The sequence below is a fragment of the Leucoraja erinacea genome, chromosome 13 (assembly GCF_028641065.1).
Source record: "Leucoraja erinacea ecotype New England chromosome 13, Leri_hhj_1, whole genome shotgun sequence".
Lineage (NCBI taxonomy): Eukaryota > Metazoa > Chordata > Chondrichthyes > Rajiformes > Rajidae > Leucoraja > Leucoraja erinaceus.
The window spans coordinates 5,400,024-5,424,055 of NC_073389.1; the positions used below are offsets into that span (position 1 = coordinate 5,400,024).

Below are 24,032 nucleotides of genomic sequence, written 5' to 3' on the forward strand. Positions count from 1 at the left end.
GAACACCTTCACTCAGCCCGCCTGAACCAACCTGATCTCCCGGTTGCCAGACACTTTAATTCTCCTTCTCATTCCTACACAGACCTTTCTGTCCTCAGTCTCCTCCTTTGTCAGAATGAGGCTAAACGCAAATTGGAGGAACAGCATCTCATATTTCGCTTGGGCAGTGGTTTGAATATTGATTTCTCTCACTTCAGGCATTAGCTGCTGGTTTTCACCCAACAAACAGCTAACAATGGCCTGTTTCTTTTATCATCGTTACTCTATTGCATATCTTTCATTCATTGTGCTTTATCTCTCTACATCAGTAGAGAGAGTACAGAGGAGATTTACTAGAATGTTGCCTGGGTTTCAGCAACTAAGTTACAGAGAAAGGTTGAACAAGTTAGGGCTTTATTCTTTGGTGCGCAGAAGGTTAAGGGGGGACTTGATAGAGGTTTTTAAAATGATGAGAGGGATAGACTTCGTCTTTTCCAGAGATGCTGGGGACATGACTGTCCAAGGGACTGAAGTTTACTCCTTTACTCAGAGAGTGGTAGTGTCTGGAATCTTCGGACTGTAGGTGGTGGACTGTGTTTTTACTCTCTGAGATGGATGGAGTTGAGGTCAGGCTGAACCAACTAGGGGTCGAGAAATGTTATATGGTTATAGGAAAATATTGCACCCCTAACCAGAGAAGGGTCCTACCCGAAATGTCAAACATGCTGCCTGTCCAGTCTCCAATTTTGTGTCTGTCTTCGGACTGTATGACTGTGACTCTCTGAGAAGGAGTTGAGCAGGCTGAACCAAGGAAATGCAGGAAAAATTGCACCCTGAGTCCTGGAAACATAGTCAACAAGGAATCAACTCACACAAACACGGATTAGTAATCCAAGTGTAGATTTACAACCGTGACATGTATCTGTGTAAATATCTTATTCCTCAAATTAGTTCCTCAACGGTGTACATAAAAATAGAACAGTGAGTAAGAACTACAGGATATATTCTTGTGAAATAGGCATTCGGACACCAAGTGTTATTCTGATATAAATGGGTGGCCCGGTGGTGCAGCGGGTAGAGCTGCTGCCTCACAGTGTCAGAGACCCGGGCCCGATCCTGACCTTGGGTGCTGACTGTTCGGCGTTTGCACGTTCTCCCTCGACCGCGTGGGTTTCTTCCGGATGCTCCGGTTTCCTCCCTCACCCCTGAACCATGAAGGCTGCTGTATTGGCCTTGGAGTAGAAGGTGTGAATGCAAAAAGTGACATCAAATAGAACTGGAGGCACCTCGCGTTTTACACAGGGGTTTCATTCATGAAAAACAGCTCACACTTAAAATACATGTAAATGAAACATGTACGTGAGTATGCTGCCAGGTGTAAATTTGAGCGTATTATTCCCAAAATATAAGCACCTAGATCAGTCGCTGGTATTAAATGGACAACCACGTTATTTCAAGATCGCATAATGAAACACGCGTAAAACGCAATGCAACTGTAGTGTGAACGGGTGATCGATGAATGGTTGTCATGGACTTGGTGGGCCGCAGGGCTGTATCCATGCTGTGTCTTTTTATAAAGTAGAGACCTTGGGTCAGGTTGATTTTCTGGCTAACTGCTGTTCCTGGAGTCATATGTAGACTTCTGTGTTTCAGCAACTGTGGTGTAAGCATCAATCGCTTGATCTGGCCACCATTTGGACAGTAGATGAAACTGTCATGACACCAATGCCTTGCAGTGGTCTGAGGAAGGGTCTCGATCCGAAACGTCACCAAGTCCTTCTCTCCAGAGATGCATGCTGCCTGACCCGCTGAGTTACTCCAGTACTTTGTGTCTATCTTCGGTGTGACCAACATCTGCATTTCCTTCCTACACATCTTACATTAGTTAGATACTTTGCGCTTTTGAAAAGTGCGGTGTAATATACATATACCCACAAAACTTGCTGAATCGTACATATTGCGTGAGATTGTTTTCCAAAAATAGAACACACATGTGCAGTGGAAAGTTGTCTTTATTTAGAAACACATTGAAATGTCAGACCATCACATGATCTTTATCAAAGAAAATTTGACAATGAGGCAATATTAAGAAAAAAACTTAGCAGGAAGACATTATGGGAAATTTTAGAAAAAGGGAAGAGGGATGGAGGTAGAGTTTAAGAAAGTAAGTAAATAAGTTTGTTGGCCAAGTACTCACATACAAGGAATTTGCCGTGATGCTCCACCCACAAGTAACAACATGACATACAGTGACAGTTACGAATGACTCAGAAAACATTAAACATTAATAATAATAAAACATTCATGATAAAACACCATTGATCAAGCATGTGAACCAACAAAATACCAGATCAAAGGGAGGCTACAGATTTTTGGCTTGAGTAGAGCTGTGGATAAAAACAGTTTTTATGTCTGGCTGTGGCAGCTTTGACAGTCCGGAGTCGCCTTCCAGAGGGAAGTGATTCAAAGAGTTTGTGGCCAGGGTGAGAGGGTCAGAGATGATCTTGCCCGCTCGCTTCCTGGCCATTGCAGTGTACAGTTCGTCAATGGGCGGAAGGTTGCAGCCAATAACATTCTCAGCTGATCGGACGATTCGCTGCAGCCTCCAGGTGTCGTGCTTGGTGGCTGAGCCAAACCAGACCATGATGGAGAAGGTGAGGGCAGACTCTACGATGGTCATGTAGAATTATGGAGGAATTTGTAGGGTTTCTCCAGATGTGGAAGAACAGACTTGCCACTGTCCCTATTTCCACCAAGATGGGCACATACCAGTGCTGACCCCCAGGTGCTGATGAACACCGGCTGAACTGGAGATGTCTCAACCGACTGCCAACTGGGGTCGGGTGGTCAAGGGTGATAATGCACAAATGGGGCTACATCGTGGGTACAACAACCTGGGACTGTGGCACACAGACCCAGACAATGCAACACCTACCGCAATGCCCATTGCTGGATAATCCATGTCCTACTGCAGACCATGCACTTAACACTGCGATCGTGCAACGATGTGTACAGCAGTGGCGAGCCACTATACAGCATAATAATAATAATAATAATACATTTTATTTGTGGGCGCCTTTCAAAAGTCTCAAGGACACCTTACAGAATTTAACAAGAGTAAAAAACATATAATCGGAGTAAAAAAATAATAATAAAGACATCACCAATACACAAATTAAAGACAGAATTCGATCCAAAGACAAAAAAAATCAAAAACACAATGTGAAGAGAGAGCAGCGGCAGCTAAACCGCGTTAGCGTACACTCTCCCTTCCGACAGCCATCTTGGACACAGACTAAAATAATCACTTACACACAAAAATCATCCCCCCACAATGGTTACCACTGTGGGGGAAGGCACAATGTCCAGTCCCCATCCCCAGTTCTCCCAAAGTCAGGCCTATTGAGGCCACCGCTATTGCCTCTACGGAGGCCCGATGTTCCTGGCCGTTCTGGCCGGGTGCTGTTGCCCCGGCGTCGGGAGAGTCCTCTCAGCGGCTGGGCCACCTGGAACGGCCACTTCCTTACCGGAGACCGCGGCTTCTGAAGCCGACAAGGCCGCGCCGGTTTGGAGCTCCCAGGCTCCCGATGTTGAAGTCGGCGCCGCCCGCTCCGCTCCGCAGACCCGCAGCCCGGAGGTGTTGAACTCGGCGGTCACAGCTCACCGGAGCTCCAGCGCGTCGATCCAGTGCAGCGACCCAGGCAAGGCATCGCCCGCTCCGCTCCGCGATAGCGCTCCAACGCTGTGCCGCCACCGAAGCCGAGGTGCTGGGCGGTCCCCGCCAGGAAACGGCGCTCCACGCCCGCTGGTAGGCCACGAGAACAGGTCGACGGGGCAGCCCGGAGAAAAAGCTGCCTCACCGACCAGGTAGGGACCTAGAAATATAGTTACCCCCTTCCCCCCACATTAAAAAGTCTATCTCTCCCACAAACAAAACACAAGACTCACTAGAACTACAAAATAATAGTGAATGAAACGGACGCCTGCTGGTAAGGACACAAAAGAAGAAGCAACAGATGACATTGCCACAATGGTGGTGTAACTAATTCTGAAAAGGACACAAGTTCCAGATGGAAGGTGTGCAAATATTTTGGAGGCTTGAACGACTGGAGATATTTCAGAGAGGTGAGGATGTGGGTGGATTTGTAAACAAGAATAATCATTTTAAAATTGAGGCTTCAATGAAGGTTAGCACAAGGGAGAGGAGAAATGGTAGAAGTTAGATTAGACCAGCTCTGGTAGTGAGCAGGTTTATGGAGGGTGGAATAGAGCACGTCGTGTACTGCAGGAGAGCATGGAAAAGGAATGCAATATATAAACATATTGAGAAAGTAACTCAAAAAGTTGATGAGGGTAAAGCTGTTGACGCTCTTGATTAGTGCGGGTGTCACAGATTACGGGGTGAAGGCAGGAGAATGGGGTTAGGAGGGAGAGATAGATCAGCCATGATTGGATGGCGGAGTGGACTTGATGGCCCGAATGGCCTAATTCTACTCCTATTCTTTATGACCTTATGCTGTTGCCAATACGGACAGCATCAAGGCATTTGATAAGGTCATGCATTGCAGGCTGTTGTGGAAGATTAGATCGCATGGAATCCAGGGACAGCTAGAGGGTGATAATGGAAGGTAGACACAAAATGCTGGAGTAACTCAGCGGGACAGGCAGCTTCTCTGGAGAGAAGGAATGGGTGACATTTCGGGTTGAGACCTTTCTTCAGACTAATAGTAGAAGGTTGTTTCTCGGACTGGAGGCCTATGACTGTTCCTCAGCGCTCAGTCCTAGGCTATTGCTAATATCAACAATTTGGATGAGAATGTACAAGGTATGATCAGCATGTTTGCAGATTACATGACAATGGGTAGTATCATTGATAGTGAAGAAGGTGATTCAAAGTTGCAGCAGGATCTTGATCGGTTCAGCAGGTGGGCTGAGGAAAGGTTGTTGGAGTTTAATACAGATAGGTGCGAGGCGTTACATTTTGGGAAGTCAACCTTCACAGTGAATGGCAGAGCTCTGGGGAGTGTTGTCGAGCAGGGGGATCTAGGAATACAGGTCCTGTACATAGTTCTTTGAAAGTGGCATCACGGGTAGACAGCATGGTCAAGCAAGCTTCCGGTACATTGGCCTTCATCAGTCAGAGTACTGAGTTTAGAAGGTACACAAAAATGCTGGAGAAACTCAGCGGGTGCTGCAGCATCTATGGAGCGAAGGAAATAGGCAACGTTTCGGGCCGAAACGTTGCCTATTTCCTTCGCTCCATAGATGCTGCTGCACCCGCTGAGTTTCTCCAGCATTTTTGTGTACCTTCGATTTTCCATCATCTGCAGTTCCTTCTTAAATACTGAGTATAGTTGTATGTTATGTTACAGTTGCACAAGACATTGGTGAGGTTGCATTGTGTTCAGTTTTGTTAACCCTGCTGTACGATAATTGTTGTTAAACTTGAAAGAGTGCAGAGAAGATTTATGAGGATATTGCCAGTACTTTTTGGCCGAGCTATGGGGAGAGGTTGAGCAGGCTAGGACTTTATCCCTTGGAGTGCAAGAGGATAAGGGGTGATCTTATAGATGTAGATAAGATCATGAGGGGAATAGATAGGGTGATTGCACAGGGTTGGGGGGGATCAAGAACTAGCGGACATACAGGGGGGAGATTTAATAGGAACCTGAGTGGTAACTTCTTCACACAAAGGGTGGTGGATGTATGGAATGGACTGCTGGAGGAGGTAGTTGAGTATCATCGCAACTTTAAAAAATATTTTGCAGGTACGTGGATAGGATCGGTTCAGCAGAATATGGGCCAAATGCAGGGAGGTGGAACTAATGTAGATGGGGCATGTTGGTTGGCATGGGCAAGTTGGGATGAAAGGCCTATTTCCACGTTGTATGGCTTTATGACCTGGGTTAGAAACATAGAGATTAGGTGCAGGAGTAGGCCATTCGGCCCTTCGAGCCTGCACCGCCATGCAATATGATCATGGCTGATCATCCAACTCAGTATCCCGTACCTGCCTTCTCTCCATACCCCCTGATCCCCTTAGCCACAAGGGCCACATCTAACTCCCTCTTAAATATAGCCAATGAACTGGCCTCAACTACCCTCTGTGGCAGAGAGTTCCAGAGATTCACCACTCTCTGTGTGAAAAAAAAGTTCTCTCATCTCGGTTTTAAAGGATTTCCCCCTTATCCTTAAGCTGTGACCCCTTGTCCTGGACTTCCCCAACATCGGGAACAATCTTCCTGCATCTAGCCTGTCCAACCCCTTAAGAATTTTGTAAGTTTCTATAAGATCCCCTCTCAATCTCCTAAATTCTAGAGAGTATAAACCAAGTCTATCCAATCTTTCTTCATATGACAGTCCTGACATCCCAGGAATCAGTCTGGTGAACCGTCTCTACACTCCCTCTATGGCAATAATGTCCTTCCTCAGATTTCACGCTTGACTTCAGGTGTTGTCCTTATGGGGGTTGACACTGCATCGTTTTCTCTGTGTGTTCCTCCTCCCCCCCACACCCCATAAATGTAGGGGTTGGTAGGTTGATTGACCAGTGTAAATTGCCCCTGGAGTGTAGATGAGTGTAGGATTATAACATGGTATTAGTATAAGAGTACTGTAGAGGCTTGATAGTGGCTGTGGACTTGTTTCTGTGTTGCAAGACTCTTTGACTATGGCTTTCTTATAAATGTAACCACTTTATATTGAGTTTCATTTTCAAGACCATTAGTCCTGACACCAAAATCGGAGCATTTCACAGAATTCTGTATCTCTTCCTTCCTTGACTTTGCCAATGTAACTTTGCCTTTCTACGTTGTACTCAAGCTTTGCACTTAATCAACGGAAGTGGTAATATTGCACTGAGCTCGTGACCAAAGGCAGAATAATGTAACATTCTCAGCCTTCGTTTATTCAATAGTTAAAACTGGAAGCTGAAGACAAAGAGATAAGATTTCACGTGCGAATCAATGAGAAAGCATGAGATGAAAAGCCGAGCCTGATGTCTGCTGCAGCATCACTCTCATATTTTCATGGCAACATTAGCAAAAAGGATTGTGAAGTTCTGTTTGGAGCAGACGGGAGAGATGGAAGTTACTTAGTGCGGCAGAGTGAGACCATCCCTGATGCTTTGTGCCTCAGCGTCTTGTAAGTACCGGCCAGTGGTTTCATTTCTACGCCGAATGTGAATGTCCACGTTCTAAAATGTCTTTCATGAGCGTGCCTTGCGGCTTCAAAGTCGGACAACCTCTTGTGGTGCAATCGCATTGAAGTGCTGCTTACGTGACTAGTTGCCACAGTTCTTAATTCAAATCTTTTTAATTTGAATTTTGAATTTGACAGCAATTTGCATACAGACAATGATAACAGACAGTGATAGTCAGGCCATAATTGTACAACAGTATGTAAGCGACCCTCAAAACCCTTTCCCTTACCCTTACCCACCCTCGCCACCCGGGGACAAACAACACTCACATACGTACATATCCACACAGATACGATAAGATAAACAAAATGAAAATGAAAAAGAAAAAAAAAAAAAAAAAAAAAAAAAAAAAATTAAAAAAAAAAAAAAAAGAAAAAAAAAAAAGAAAAAAACAAAAAAAAAAAAAAGGTGTGGGGAGGGAGGGGGGGGGGGGGGGGTGAGGGGATAGCAGCTGCAATAAGATAGAGCAGTGATAGAGGGCACTCAGTCCTAGTTGCCACAGTTCTAGATGTTTGTCAGAGCTTGAGGGAGGGTTCGGGACATTCACGAGGAGAGCTCGCTTAGTTAAGGGAAAAAAATGTGTAAATTGTATTATTTAATTTAGAATACAGAGATTTAACTGAGGGCATAACGTTCTGACAGGAATTATTTTCCTTAGCAATGGAGTCAATAAATATGGAGCATAGACTTAAGGTTATTGATAGAAGGATTAGGGAGCTGAGGAAAGCTGTGCATGCCCTGGGACCTGACACCCATTGCCAGTATAGGTAATAGATCAAAGACCCTCAACCTTTGTTGGCCGATGTGGGGCAAGTTGGGCCAAAGGGCCTGTTTCCACACGGTATCACTCTATGAATCTCCATAACGCTAACACATGTACATAGAAACATAAAAAATAAGTGAAGGAGGAGGCCATTCGGCCCTTCTAGCCAGCACCGCCATTCATTGTGATCGTGGCTGATCGTCCCCAATCAATAACCCGTGCCTGCCTGCCTTCTCCTCATATCCCTTGATTCCACTAGCCCCTAGTGCTCTATCTAACTCTCTCTTAAATCCACCCAGTGATTTGGCCTCCACTGCCCTCTGTGGCAGGGAATTCCACAAATTCACAACTCTCTGGGTGAAAACGTTTTTTTCTCACCTCAGTCTTAAATGGCCTCCCCTTTATTCTAAGACTGAGGCCCCTGGTTCTGGACTCGCCCAACATTGGGAACATTTTTCCTGCATCAAGCTTGTCCAGTCCTTTTATAACTTTATATGTTTCTATAAGGGACCCCCTCATCCTTCTAAACTCCAGTGAATACAAGCCTAGTCTTTTCAATCTTTCCTCATATGACAGTCCTGCCATCCCAGGGATCAATCTCGTGAACCTACGCTGCACTGCATCAATCACAAGGATGTCCTTCTTCAAATTAGGAGACCAAAACTGTACACAATACTCCAGATGTGGTCTCACCAGAGCCCTATACAACTGCAGAAGAACCTCTCTACTCCTATACTGAAAAACTCCTATACTATACTCCTATACTTGACACCTGGATGAGCCCTTGATCAAACGTATGGATCAAGATTCTTAAAATTGAATTACTCTCTGTCACTTTTTTTTGGCTGACTCGGCATAGATATGAAGAATAAAAATATACCTCCTCCGTGCATTTATTTGATAATGATCGGGAATGGGAAAGTTGAATCCATTAATCTTTCCTAATTGGGAACACAATGGTCATATGTGACACCCATTCCAACATCCCGGCTGAGGTCAACTAATTCCATACTGTAATGGATATTAAATCTGGGACAATTTTACTCCCAGTCCCTGTTACTGCCCCTTTTCACATACTTGTAATGTAGTCACAAAACGATTCAATGAATTAGAATTATTTAATAATACATGAGCTACAGTTGTGACTTTTTGTTTCCACTGGAATTAATTTTGCTTGATGATAAATTTACTAAATGTAACCCAGTACATTTGCTGGATTCAAAGGCAAATGGTCAGGACTGCTTTAAGAATAGTAAATAAATGTTACTCCTAACCTATTTTAAATGATGTAATTTAACAACAGTGGTGAATGATATACGCAGATGCTTTATTGCCAGGATACACGCTGAGACAGCACACTAGTGCCTCTAAATTATTTAGATATTTAATAATATCTTTAATTATTAACGCATTGATTTTACGCTTTTTAGTCTATTAAATTAGAGGTTGAACTTGTCACAGAATCAAAGCAGGAGAGATATTTTGATGAAGAAATAATTGTTGATAAATGTAGTTTCATTTTTAATTGAATGCATACTGGTACGTTACTGTCTGCAAAAATGCTGTGGATATATACACACATATATACTGTATATATATCCACTATATACCAGAAAATTACAAAAACATTCAGGCAGCATCTGTGGGAAGAGAAACCGACTTCACATGGAAAGACACTAAGTGCTGGGGTAACTCAATAGGTCAAGCAGCATCTCTAGGTGACATATCAGGTCATGATGTTTCGTAGAAAGACAAGGAACTCCATGTGTCTGCAAAGAATCTACATCATTCTTTTTCAGGCACGTGAATGAATTAAGATATTATATATCTGATGAGAATTTTCAATGGATTTAGACGATGACCAAATTGTAGGGATAAATTGGTTACAATAAAGTGACAGAGCAAAGTAGCCCAAATGGGTCAGTTGGGATCTTCACTGATACCAAAGCACAGACTTGACATCTTTCATTCCAATTCTTTCTTCAATCAGCGGGGGGGCATTTCTCTGGACCTACACAAGGTTGGGCATGGAGGTGACAAATGAGCCTGTTGAGCTATACTGAACAATTCACCCTAACCAATTCTGAAGAAGAGTATTTGTCTCCTTTTCATCCCTAGCCTTTATCACTCATCTGACAATCAACCCCCCCCCCCTCACATGGATCTATCTATAACTTATCAGGCTTTGTCCTGCCACCACCTCTTTTCTATCTTTCTCCCCCTAGTCTGAAGAAGGGTCCCGACCCAAAACATCGCCTGTCCATTCCCTCCCGCCCGACTCACTGAGTTCCTCCAGCACTTTGTGTTTTGTTGATAAAGCGTACGTTTTACTGCAAGTAATCTATGTAAAGCAGTGAAAATCACATACAATGTTCTCTATTTTTTTACAGCTTTAAAAATATTGTATATACGTACAGAATTTTCAATGATCATCGTGGACAATTTATGATAGAGGTAACAAAAATTAAAGATTTTTTCATTTCCGATAGTTATTAGACCACCGATTTAGGTCAGATGGAAACTTTGGTAGAGTAGTGGTCGATGGAGCTTAGTATGGCCACGCATGAGCTGGTGCATTTGAGCGGTCAAATGCAAGAGTTGAAGGCACAGTAAATGGCAGGACCCTGGGGAAGATTGATGTACAGAGGGATCTAAGGGTGCAAGCCCATAGCTCACTGAAAGTGGCAACGGATGGTGTCTATGCAGCAGTGACTATCTATCTCTTTGATGTCCCTCAAGTCAAGTCAACTGTATTTGTCACATACACATACAAGATGTGCAGTGAAATGAAAGTGGCATTGCCTGCGGATTGTGCAAAAAACTACAGAACAGAATAGAACAGAATCAGTATTTACATATTAGAAAAAACCCAGCAATTTAAAAAAGTCACAACAGTAAATTATTCCCTGGTGAGATAAGAGTTTACAGTCCTAATGGCCTGTGGGAAGAAACTCCGTCTCATCCTCTCTATTTTCACAGCATGACAGCGGAGGCGTTTGCCTGACCGTAGTAGCTGGAACAGTCCGTTGCTGGGGTGGTAGGGGTCCCCCATAATGATGCTGGCTCCGGGTCTGCAACTTCTGATGTATAGGTCCTGCAGGGGGGGGCGAGTGTAGTTCCCATAGTTCAAGGACTATCCTTGAGCAGACTTTGCTAGCTGTATCGTGCACTAAACGTTATTACCTTATCATGTATCTAGACACTGTAAATGGATTGATTGTAATCATGTGTTGTCTTTCTGCTAACTGGTTAGCACGCAACATAAAACTTTCCACCTCGGTACACGTGACAATAAACTGAATTGAACTGAGAGATAAAGAAGGCATGCAGCATGTTTGCCTTCATCGGTTAGGGCATTGAATATAAAAGTTGGGACGTCATGTTGCAGCTGTATAAAACTTTGGTTCAGGCACATTTGGAGCATTATGTTGAGTTCTGGTGGAGGCTTTGGAGAGGGTGCAGAAGAGACACAGAAGATACAATTATCAGGGTGGTGCATGAATTAAAGGGCATTACCTATAAGGAGAGGTAGGACAAACTTGGATTGTTTTCCCTGGCTTGAGGGAGACCTGATAGAAGTGGATAACATTATGAGAAGCATAGATAATCTGAGCATTTTCCCAAGGTGGAAGTGTCAAAAACTAGGGGGTGTAGCTTTAATGTGAGAATGGGACAGTTTAAAGGAGATATGTGAGGCAAGTTTTTTTTTTTAATGGAAAGATCAATGGGTGCCTGGAGGAATGAGTGGAGGTGGGATGGGCGGAGTTGGGTGGTGTTAAAGTGGTTGTGGAGTGAGTGTCTATAACTGCAGTTTGTTTCCTTTATCCATATGATGACGTTTTGTTGGAACCTGGTGCTTTTTTATGTATAAATCAGTTTCATCATCACTTTGAAGCCGTTTCATCATCACTTTGAAGCAGTTTCATCATCTTAAAATTGGATATAAAAACAGAAAATACCTGAAATGCTCAGCAAAAGTATCTTCAGTTTCTCAATACTATTCAGAACCTTCTTCTCTAGTCATGGGGCAGTGAATCCCGGGATATTGCCGGTCTTTAAGGAGCTTTGAGCACATGATTGATTCATTTCCTCTGTCTGCCTGATCATTTTTTCCAGTAGGATATCTGTTATTGCAGACTGGTACAGGATAGGACAGTATATGTGAATGGGTAGGACAGTCCATACACACTGCCCTTTACTTCCCAAGTATAGACTGGTGGAATATGGTATTACCCTTTCTGCAAGAATGTAATGGAAGTTCAATCAGAGTGTTGATATCCTATTATGTGGACTTATTGCAATCAACTGTTAAGAGATGCGGACACTACAGTTCTGCAGGATGAGTAAATATAAATATATTTCGTTCTCTGAGATTGACTATGCAGTGAAAATGAATAATTGCAGTTTTTTAAATGTTTGCATTTCAACTTTCTTTGTACAGGCGAGACACGGAGTGAAAGTTAAGTCCTTCAAATGCCTGCCAGATTTAATTGATCACTTTAAGAAACCTGACAAAGGTCTGGCGATACGCTTACGTTATCCTGTAGAAAGGAGCAAAGCTATGAACGAGGACAACGAAAACACCTATGAAAGTATGATTAAATGTTATGTTTTATTTCTTATAATCCCAATATCATCAATATGATGGGGAAAAATTACCCTGGCAATTACATTTAATAATTTCTTACACACCATCAGCAACTTCTTCAACTGTCGGATGTGATTAAAATCTGTTTTGTGCTTTTATCTTATGTCGAAGGCAGTTAAAAAAAAAAGATTGTGCAACACGTTTTAGGAAGTATCTGAACCTATATCCTTTCAACTGGGTCATCGTTAAAAGCCAGTATTTTTTTCAGGATTATTCAGGTATTATTATTTATTCAAGCTTAAATTGTAGGGCGTTCCTTTACTTGAGCACGCACTTATTTTACGTTAGAATGTGCAGGCGGCATAGCCAATGTGTGGAGCATGGATTGCAAAAATCTGGAAAGCTCACCTGTCCCCCCAGATCCTGACCAACTTTTACCGCTGTACCATAGAAAGCATCCTGACCACCTGCTTCACGGTATGGTACAGCAGTTGCACCGTAGCGGACAGGAAGGCACTACAACGGGTGGTGAAAACCGCGCAGTACATCATCGGTGCCCCGCTCCCTGCCATGGATGCCCTCCACCGAAAACGGTGTCTGAGACGGGCCGGGAAGATCATCAAAGACCCCTCCCACCCTAACCATGGACTGTTTGCCCTCCTCCCATCAGGGAGACGGTACAGGAGCCTCAGGTCTCGTACCAGTAGGATGAGGAACAGCTTCTACAACAACACTATCACATTGCTGAACTCGGAATCCCGCCGATAGATTTCTCCAGTCTCTCCGTCCACATTGTTTGCTTATTCTGTATTTTTATTTCTATATTGCACTATTACTACGGACTGACGCTAAACTGCATTTCGTTGTACCCATACTTGTATCTGTGCAATGACAATAAAGTTGAATTGAATTGAATCGAGGAACTTGTCCAAAATGTGTAAGAAGGAACTGCAGGTGCTGGTTTAAACAAAAGATAGACACAAAATGCTGGAGTAACTCAGCGGAACAGACTGCATCTGTGGAGAGAAGGAATGGGCGATGTTTCAGGTCGAGACCCTTCGTCAGACTGAAGAAGAGTCAAGACCTGAACCGTCACCCAGTCCTTCTCTCCACAGATGCTGTCTGTCCCCCTCAGTTATTCCTGCATTTTGTGTCTATCTTTGGTTTAAGCCAGAACAATGTATGAACAGAAAAGATGTTGTCAGATGATCTAAACTAATTTTCAAATCTGTTTGTTTTTCATTTGTTTTTCTTTTATCTTGCAGATGTTGTTGACCAAGATTATGTAGAAGTCATTCCTTCGTGAAAATAACTAGATTGTTGTAAAAGAAGAACAACTTATTATTTTCATCACTGAAAATGTCCCACGTATTTTGTTTATTTATCAGCATCATTTGTGTATTTGTTTCCCCTTGGCCCTGACCTCCTCCCTCCTTCTCTCAGACACCTTCCTCTAACCCTTGCGTCTCACTCCCTCTCACTTTCTTCCCTACGTTAGACACCCCTCTGGTCTCAAGCTCTCCACCACCCTGTCTCTGACAGCCTCATCCATCCCTCCTCACATCCTCCTTTGCTCTTCAGCCCTGAGAAAGACCACACCAGCTTCCACTCACCTCCCCATAACTCGCCTCACCCTAACATTGTGCCAGGCCAGGCCAGTCAGGAACCCGCTGATGATCTGTGTGTCATCCTGATGATAAAATGCGTGGAGCACAGTACTGTCATAACCACCAGTGTTTCATCAGGCAGACAAGCACGAGAGCTCATGGCAACGTCCTAAATCCTGCCACCGGCACTTTTTAAACTTGTAGACAACATAACTGGTTTGATGGGTGTGATCGGGAAGTAATTAACACAAACACAAGGGGTATATGGATGGGACATTCATGCTTAAAAATAAAGAGCCCAGCAAGCTCAAGAAGACTCTCAGACTAGAGAAAGGAAGGCAAGCACAAACAGTGCACAAGGTCCAACACCTCATTGTCATTCAATGACTTGCATGGATCCTGCAGCATTGTCAAGATCATCTATGGGCCAAATCCCCCAATACCCTATCCATTGAATGCCAAGAATGAAGGTTAACCTATCCAGGACAGGGAGGCAGCCATTGCCTGCTGAAAGGAGCAACTCAAACAACTTGAGTAACTCAGCGGGACAGGCAGCATCTCTGGAGAGAAGAAATGGGGGACGTTTCGGGTCTTCGGACTTGGGTCTCGACCCAAAACGTCACCCATTCCTTCTCTCCAGAGATGCTGCCTGTCCCGCTGAGTTACTGCAGCATTTGGTGTCTGCCTATGATTTAAACCAGCTTCTGCAGTTCCCTCATGCACCTCAAACAACTTCTCAGTCGTGACTCTGTGCAAGGCATGCGCATCCTTGACTGAACATACACGCTCTCCAGTACAGCCTTCCTGCCACAAGGGGACTATCACACAGGTCAAAATGGCCATGGGTAAATGGAAAAAACAATAGAGCCTTGGGTACAGACTACATCCCAACTGAAGTTTTAAAAACCTGGCATTTCAGAAGTTCAGTCAAGTTTCAAAACCTCATCTTTCATGTCTGGAATCTAAAATATCACAGTCGTGATCACCTTCAGCATTATGGTAAATGCACGAGGGTCTCCTGCCTGACGAAGGGTCCCAGCATGAAATGTCAACTATCCATGATCTCCAGAGATGCTGCTTCACCCACAGAGTTACTCCAGCACTGTGTGCCCTCTCGGGTCTCCCGCCTGCCACAGAAAAAGGTAGTGTCTGCTTCTTCTCCACCGCTTCCTCCCAACGGCTGAATTTCAGGCCATGTCGAGGCACAACGCACATTATCATCACCACACATCAAGTCAAAGGGAAACACAGGAAGCTGCATCAACGCAGCCTTTTCTTGACCTTACACAACTGTTTGACTCCATAAATGATGGCACGGTGGCGCAGAAGTAGAGTTGCTGCCTTACAGCGCCAGAGCCCCCAGGTTCAATGCTTAGTACGGGAGCTGTCTGTACGGAGTTTGTACCTTCTCTCCGTGACCTGCGTGGGTTTTCTCCGGGATCTCCGCGTTCCTCCCACACTCTAAAGACGTACAGGTTTGTGGGTAAATTGGTTTGGTATAATTGCAAATTGTTCCAGTGTGTGGTGGATAGTGTTAATGTGCGGGGATCGCTGGTCGGCGCGGACTCGGTGGAACAAAGGGCCTATTTCCGCGCTGTATCTCTAAACTAAACTAAAACTAAAATGAAAAGGGACTGTAGCTAAACCTTTCAAAATGTAGCTGTCCACTGAAAGTACAGTTTACCAAGGATACAAGATACAAGACAAGATACACCTTGGAGTTTACCTGGACAGTAAACTGGACTGGTCCAGGAACGCTGAGGCCCTGTACAAGAAAGGATAGAGCCCGCTGTACTTTTTGAGAAGACTCCGCTCCTTCAATGTCTACAGTTCGATGCTGCAGATGTTATACCAATGGGTGGTGGCCAGTACCATCTTCTTCGCTGCTGTGTGCTGAAGGCCGCGGACGCCAACGGGATTAACAAGCTCATCAGGATCTCCACCTGGGGGTGGAGTTGGATTCACTGGAGGTGGTCTTAGAGGGGAGGATGCGCCTCAAACTACGAGCATCTTGGACAATACAGCTCACCCCCTCCATGACACCCTGGTCAACCTGAAGAGCACCTTCAGCAACAGACTGGTTCCACCAAGATGCAGGACAGAATGCCACAGGAGATCCTTCCTCCCTGTGGCTATCAAACTATACAACCCCCCCCCCTTCCCCCCCCCCCCCTTCTGTCATGGGGTAGACTGACTCCCCTCCCAATCTTTGCACATCCCCCAAGCCTTTCCACTTGTCACTTTAATTTCATGTTTCATGTATTTTGTGTGTTATGACTGTTGGCAGATCAATCTCCCTCCTGGGCTAAATAAACTTCCATCTTATATCTCAGCCAACGTTTCCAGAACAAACCCAAACTCAGTGCAGATTGTACACTGATAGATGATATACCAAGGCTATTTGAGCACCACTGATACGGTCTCCGCAAAATCCCCGATATCCACTGGTGTAAATGTAGGATATCCCAGATATTCACTGGTGTAGGATGTGTACAAAGTGTAAGTGCACGGATGTCCTTCCCCAGATCAACATGCCTAGAAGAGAAGCTCCGTTCTTGTTCACTGGCTCCGATGGGCAGACCAGGTTGCTGACATCTCAACACCAAACTCCTGATACGTGCCTCTATTCTCATCTCTATCACAGCAACAGGTGGACGGATGAAACGATTCAAGGATGATTTCAAAGCTTCCTTGGGAATGAGTAACAATCCCACACCAGATGACCAGAATCTCTAGGCCCTGAACGCTGAGAATGGAGAAGCAGCATCCTGGGTGGCACTGAGAACCTCGAGCCCACTTGTTTGTACCGCACAGTTGGGCAGTGCTAAGGCAGAAGGGGCGATACACCATCCATACTACTCATTCACCTCCATGTCAAACCCTTGTTGCCTCAAATGAACAATACGGTTGGAGATTTAGTAAGGAGATAGAAATCTGAAGAAAGGACCCAACCCGAAATGTTGCATGTTCTCTCCCACCATAGATGCTGACTGACCCACCAAGTTCATCCAGCACTGTTTTTTAAAATTTACTGGTACCTATTCTTAGGCCAGCAGCACCACGCCTCCCCCCCACCCAGTGCAAGAACTGTCCTCGAGCTCCAATGTTCCCCTGACTGCCATTGCATGCCCTGCCTTCCCATTTCCATAATCTTATTCCCCACATTCTGTTCCCATCTCTCTTTCTATGGTTTGTATAATGGAAGATAGTGGAAGAGAGGCCTATGGGACGTGTAAGGTTGGTTCTATTGTATATAATCTGTTGTATATAATATTTTGATCATCATATGTCGGAGTACACGCTGTACCGCAGTTTCAGTCAATATTGTTGCAAGCCCCCGAATGTAGTGACTTTTCAAAGCTCGTGAAGCAAGCTGTAGAAGGATCCTGACCAAAAACATCACCTCCACAGATGCTGCCTGACCTTCCAGAGTCAAGGGCCTGTCCCACTTTCACGACCTAATTCACGACCTTTTTTACCCGTGGACATTTTTCATCATGCTAGAAAAAAACGCCCCGACCTACTTGATGCCACGGGTACCTACGTCAAGCATCACGGCCTACCTACGACCTCGTGACGACCATGCTGCGAGTATGGGTCAAGGGCAAACACGGCAGAGGCCGTGAATTAGGTTGTGTAAGTGGGACAGGCCCTTAACTCCAGCACTTTGCAGCAGGAGAGGGAAAATAGATCCGCCATGATCAAATGACAGGCTCGATGGGCCGAATGGCCGAATTCTGCTCCTATGTCTTTTGATTTTATAATCTTTGTTTTGATGCAGAATGTAGTCCCTTAATTTGGATGGAATATAAATGAACCACAAAAGCACAGGACTACCTCCAGATTCTCACCTTCTCCAGCGAATAACCTGAATTTGTTGTAAATAACTTTAATGTTCTTAACAATTATTGTTTTATTTTTTTCTAAATTAATGCACATTATTTGAATAAAACATTCTAACCTCTGGCTCGTGTTTCACATCAATTATTCTGCCGTGCTTGCCGGTGATACTGAAGGATGACATGCATTAGGTTCCCTGCTCCCTTTTGTTTCCCGATGAAAATGAAAAATTTACAAATAAAAATTGAATTAAAATAAGGGCCTGTCCCACTTGACAATTTTTTTCGGTGACGTCCAGAGTTATTGACTGAAGTATCAGGGTCGCCGAAAGATTTTGAACATTTCAAAATCCAGCAGCGACAAAAAAATGTCGTGCCACTCGAGGAGACACCACGCGCCAATACGTGCAAAAAACATGCCGCGACTTTTCCGGTGACCTGGTACGTTAGTCAATGATGCCGACAGTCGCCAAAAATATCGCCAAGTGGGACAGGCTCTTAAACCACCATGTTCCATAATCATGGTAACTGTAGTGCTGGCAGAGCTAATTAGTAACATCCGACTTAATTATACATCTCTTTTACACACACTGTTTACAAAATTATGATTTTAACCAAATTGTGGAAAAGATGAGTCCCAGTCCGAAATGTCGCTTGTCCATTCCCTCCATAGATGCTGACTCCTCTGTACAGTATCATCATATTGTAAACTGAACATTCCAACATTATTTAGGATAGGGCATTCATTACATTGTCAAAATTCAAACTTTGAGAAAGCTCAAACTTTGCCCTTTCTGGGAGGAGAGAATGAAAGGAGAGATGCAAGAAATGAATTGTAGAATGCATGGCAGAGATGAAACAATGGACTGATGCAGAAATTCTCCCCCTTTCAGGTAAACCCTGACCCCTCCTCTCATCCACCCTTGTTATAGAGTCATACAGCACAGAAACAGGACCTTTGGCCAGCTTGCCCATTCTGACCCTACATCAGGTGCCCCATCAACATTAGTCCCACTTACCCACGTTTTGGTCCATATCCCTTTCCTATCCATGTACCTGTTCCTGCTCCGGCACTGTTCCTTCCCATTCCTCCTTACGCTCACCTCCGACCCATTCGCCATTTTCCTTTCATCCTCCCTGCTCCCTGCTAAATAGAAGGCAGGGATGCGATACTGAGTTGGACGATCAGCCATGATGATCATATCGATTGGCGGTGCAGGCTGGAAGGGCTGAATGGCCTACTCTTGCACCTATTTTCTATGTTTCGATGTTTCCCCTCTCCCCGTCATCCATATCCCACCCTCTTGCTTTACATTTCACTCCTCCACATCTCCCCTTACCCGAGACCCCTTTGTCTCCTTTTCCACTCTAGTCTTTATCACTTATTCCACCCATGCTAATCACCCCCCCCTCTGTATTCCAGGGTTCTCATCAGTGAGGTCCAGATCCTAAATGCCATCTGTTTAGTTCCCTGCACAAATGTTGTCTGGTCCATCAGTTCCTCCAGTACTCCGTGACGTAGAGCTTTTCTTCCGTCATCTCCACCTCCGTTCCTTTCTCTATGGGAAGGAGTCTTCACCACCCAGTGATGTCCCCTTCACCCGACTCCACCGCCCCCCTGCTCTTGGACTCCCTAGAACGGTCTTCAACCCTCTCTAGACCTCGTTATTTCTAACAGCCGGCGTGACATCAACCATCTCAACTTTTCCACTCCCCTTACCTACTCTAACCTCACCCCATCTCAACGTACAGCCCTTCGTTCACTCTGCAGCAACCCCGACAATATAATCAAACCCGCCGACAAGGGAGGTACCGCGGTAGTCTGGCACGCTGACCTCTACCAGGCTGAGGCCAGGCGACAACTCTCAGACACCTCCTCCGACTTATCCTTGGATCCATGATCCCACAATGAGTACCAGGTCTCACTCACAAGCACCATTACTGATTTCATCACTTTTGGCTGTCGACTTTCACAGCCTCTAACATTATCGTTTCCCAACACATTTTTACCTGCTCCCCAAATCCGCAAACACAACTACCCTGGCAGACCCATTATTTTTGCCTGCTCCTGTCCCACGGATATGATTTGCACGTACCTCGACTCCATCCTATCCCCCTGGTCCAAACTCTCCTGACCTATGTCCAAGATACCTCATATGCCCTTCGTCTCTTTAATGACTTCCGCATTCAGAGCCCCCACTCCCTCATCTTTACCATGGACGTTCAGTCACTATACCTCCATCCCCCACCAGGAAGGCCTTAAAGCCCTCCGTTTCTTCCTCGACTACAGAACCATCCAATCTCCCACTACTAACACTCTACTGCGCTTAGTGGAGCTGGCCCTCACCCTCAACAACTTCTCCTTCGATACCCCCACTTCTTCCAAGCCTAAGGTGTAGCTATGGGCGCCCACATGGGCCCCAGCTATGCCTGCCTCTTTGTAGGGTACGTTGAACAATCCCTGTTCCAGGCATACACTGGCCCTATCCCCGAACTCTATCTCCATTACATTGATGACTGCATCGGTGCCACCTCATGCACCCATGCAGGACTCATGGACTTCATCAAATTCACCACCAATTTTCATCCAGTATTCAAAATTTACTTGGGCCATCCTCCGACATTTCCGCCACCTCCAACGGGATCCCACCACTAGCCATATTTTCCCATCTCCACCCCTTTCCGCCTTCCGCAGAGACCTTTCCCTCCGCAACTCCCTGGTTAACTCATCCCTTCCCACCCAAACCACCCCCTCCCCAGGTACCTTCCCCTGCAACTGCAGAAGATGCTATACTTTGCGATGAGATGCTATGTCGCTAGACCTCCTCCCTCGACTCTGTCCAGGGACCCTGACAGTCTTTTCAGGTTAGGCAGAGGTTCACTTGCACCTCCTTCAACCTCATCTACTGTATCCGTTGTTCAAGATGTGGACTCTTATACAGTGGCAAGACCAAACGCAGACTGGGCAATCGTTTCACGGAACACCTTCACTCAGCCCGCCTGAACTTACCTGCAGCTGCAGTGAATCCTGACCAGCACCTCTCCGCGGATGGTCTTTGCATGTTCTCACTGTGACTGTAGTAAATTTGTCTGGGTGCTCCAAATCCTCACCCCTCCCAATATCCCACTTTCTCGTCCACTCCCTACACAGTAGCAGCAATTTACAGAGGGCCAATTAACCTGCAAACCTGCCCATCTGTGCAAAGTGGGAGGAAACCAGAGCACCTGGAGTATACTGGGGGAATGTGCAAACTCCGCAAAGACAGAACCCGAGGTTCGGATCAAACCCACGTCTCGGGCGCTGTGAGGCTGCAGCTCGACCAGTTGCGCCACTGTGCCCTTCCTCTGGGAAGGGATCACATCATCAACAGCTCAGGACTCTGATAATATTACCACAAAATGCAGTAAAATCGGCAACACTTCAAGCAGCATGAAAGGAGAGTGTCAGATCCTCGCCTTGATCCGAATATAATAAACACACTTCAAGAACACTGAACACAAACACTTTGTTTTATTCGTCCACCATTCTTTTACATCCTGGCAACATGTGTCCTCTGAACTTTCTGACACATAGTAACACCTGAAATGTGACATCGTATGCCATTTTCAATATCATTCAAATATGACATCAGTTGACATGACATCCCTCCCTTATCAAACAAAAAGGGTTTCCACATCATCATATTCGAACCAGCACCGCCATTCATTGTGATCATGTAGTCAGCAAACTTCTGAGAAATGAACTGGGGACCATTAACTGAATATAATGTCACTGGTAGACCATGTCTTGCGAAAGTTTCCATCAAAACTACTAGTATTTTCCAATGTTGTAGACTTCATTATCGCATACTCATAATATCTGCTGTACAACTAGTATTGATTCTCCTGATGGAAGTGGGCCTAGAAAATCTACAGCAACATCTTCCCATGGACCTGTTGTCAACAATGTGCAACGTATTGGCTCGGGTGGATTGGGTCTGCTTACCATCTGACATCCATGGTACGACCTCGGAGGTTGTGCTACATCTTTTTCCATCCCTGTCCACCATACTTTTGTACGAAGATTTTGTTTGGTTCCAACAACTCCTAAATGTTCTTCGTGAGCCAACTCGATCATCCTTGATCAGAATTAGAATCAGAATGCCGTTTATTGTCATTTGAACCTAGGTTCAAACAAAATTTTGTTTCTGCAGTCATACGAACAAGAAAAAACCAAGACACACAATTAACACAATTTACGCAAACATCCATCACAGTGAATCTCCAAACACCTCCTCACTGTGTTGGAAGGCAACGTCTTGGCTCTCCCCTGTTCTTTATTCTTCCGATGTTAAAGCCCCCGGCGGGCAATGGTGTCCCGCGGCTGTTAAGGCCACGCCAGGCGATGTAAGGCCCTGCTCCGGATCTTGATGTTGGAGCCCCCAGTGGGTGATGGTAAGTCCGCGGCTGTTAAAGTCGCGCCGGGCGATGTAAGGTCCCGCTCCGGGTCGTTTTTAACCCCCCGATTCGTGCGGGAAAAGTTGCCGCTGCACGAGCTCCGAAATGCGGTCTCCCACCAGGGACCAGCGAGCTCCCGATGTTATCATCCACCAGGCCTGCGGCTGAAGCCTCCACAGCTCCCAAATGGGGTCACAGCTGCGCGCCACCACAGCTCTCCCCGCTCCAAAGCTGGCCAACTCCGCGATGGTGAGTCCGCAGGCTCTGCAACTGGAGCCCCAAGTCGATTCCGGTTGGAGGCCGCTGGCTCCACGATGTTAGGCCCAACGACAATGGCAACGGAGACTCGACAAGGAAAAAGTCGGATTCCCGTACAGGGAAGAGATTAAAAAGTTTCCCCCACCCCCGCCCCTCCACATATACACAGCTAAAAATAATATAAAATCTATAACCAAGACATCCACATAACAGGACAAAAATTAAATAAAGACGGACGGACTGCAGAGGCCGCTGCCGCGAGGTGCCGCCATCTTGACTTTCAGCTTTGTTGGCACTATGATCCTATTTCCTCACAGCACCTACATTCCAATTGTGCATCGATCATCTCTGATAGCTGCATATGTCCTGTGAGGACATTCCTCCCAATCACCTCTTTGGATCCGCTCTCTAACATCTTGTAATTCTGGATCCTAGTCCAACACTTCTTCTATCTCCCTTGTCAACCTCCTCAGTGGCTCTGCTACAGTAGCCAGGTTTGGAATAAATCTTGCACAAAAATTCATCAAACCACAAAAAAACCATACTTCAATTGCATCTCTTGGTTTTCGAACTACTTCCACAGCTTTAATCTTGCCCTCAGCAGGATTGACGCTGTAAATGGTCCCCTTGTGGCTCAAAAAACAATTATTTTCTGAAACGTCAAGCAAACATTTGTCCGCATTCACTGTCAGTCCAGCAGCCTTCAACCGAACTAATATCTACCTGAGTCTCTTATCATGCTCCTCATTTGTAGTGCCATGAATGATGATATCATCTGAGGTAGACAAAAATGCTGGAGAAACTCAGCGGGTGAGGCAGCATCTGAGATCTGAGATCAACTGCATCTCATCAGAGATGTTTGCAGTTCCAAGAAATCGAATTACCTTTTGAATTTCATATTGGTAAATCTCTGGTGCGGCATTGACCACCAACAACATCCTCTTAGAAACATAGAAACAGAAACAGAAACAGATAGATATTGATGTAGTCCGTAATGGGTGATTAAATTAGTTACTTTCCTTGACTCTGGGGCCAGAGTCAAGGAAACCCACTTGATAACCCCACTTTAGGTCTAGCTTTGAAAATACTTTGCTTGTAGATAGCTCAAGTAGTCATAGCGGTCAGGGGATATGGGGAGAAGGCAGGAACGGGGTACTGATTGTGGATGATCAGCCATGATCACATTGAATGGCGGTGCTGGCTCGAAGGGTCGAATGGCCTACTCTTGCACCTATTCTCCATTGACCTCATTGACAGTATGTATTGGGTGGCTCTCTCATATTATTGCCTCATTTACTTGTCTCATGTCCACTCAGAGCGTTATCGCTGCATGTGGTTTTGGTACTAGTACAACAGGGCT

At 45.2% G+C, this 24,032-nt stretch overlaps 1 protein-coding gene across 1 annotated transcript; it reads left to right on the forward strand.

Annotated features, from left to right (window-relative positions):
- Window positions 1-5,416: 5,416 nt before the first annotated feature.
- Window positions 5,417-16,298, forward strand: LOC129703101 (SH2 domain-containing protein 1A-like). Its single transcript, XM_055645299.1, has 2 exons — window positions 5,417-7,122; window positions 12,282-16,298. Exons 1-2 carry the CDS (start codon window positions 6,977-6,979, stop codon window positions 12,586-12,588), a joined length of 453 nt encoding a protein of 150 aa, XP_055501274.1. The 5' UTR covers window positions 5,417-6,976; the 3' UTR covers window positions 12,589-16,298.
- The last annotated feature ends 7,734 nt before the right edge of the window (window positions 16,299-24,032 follow it).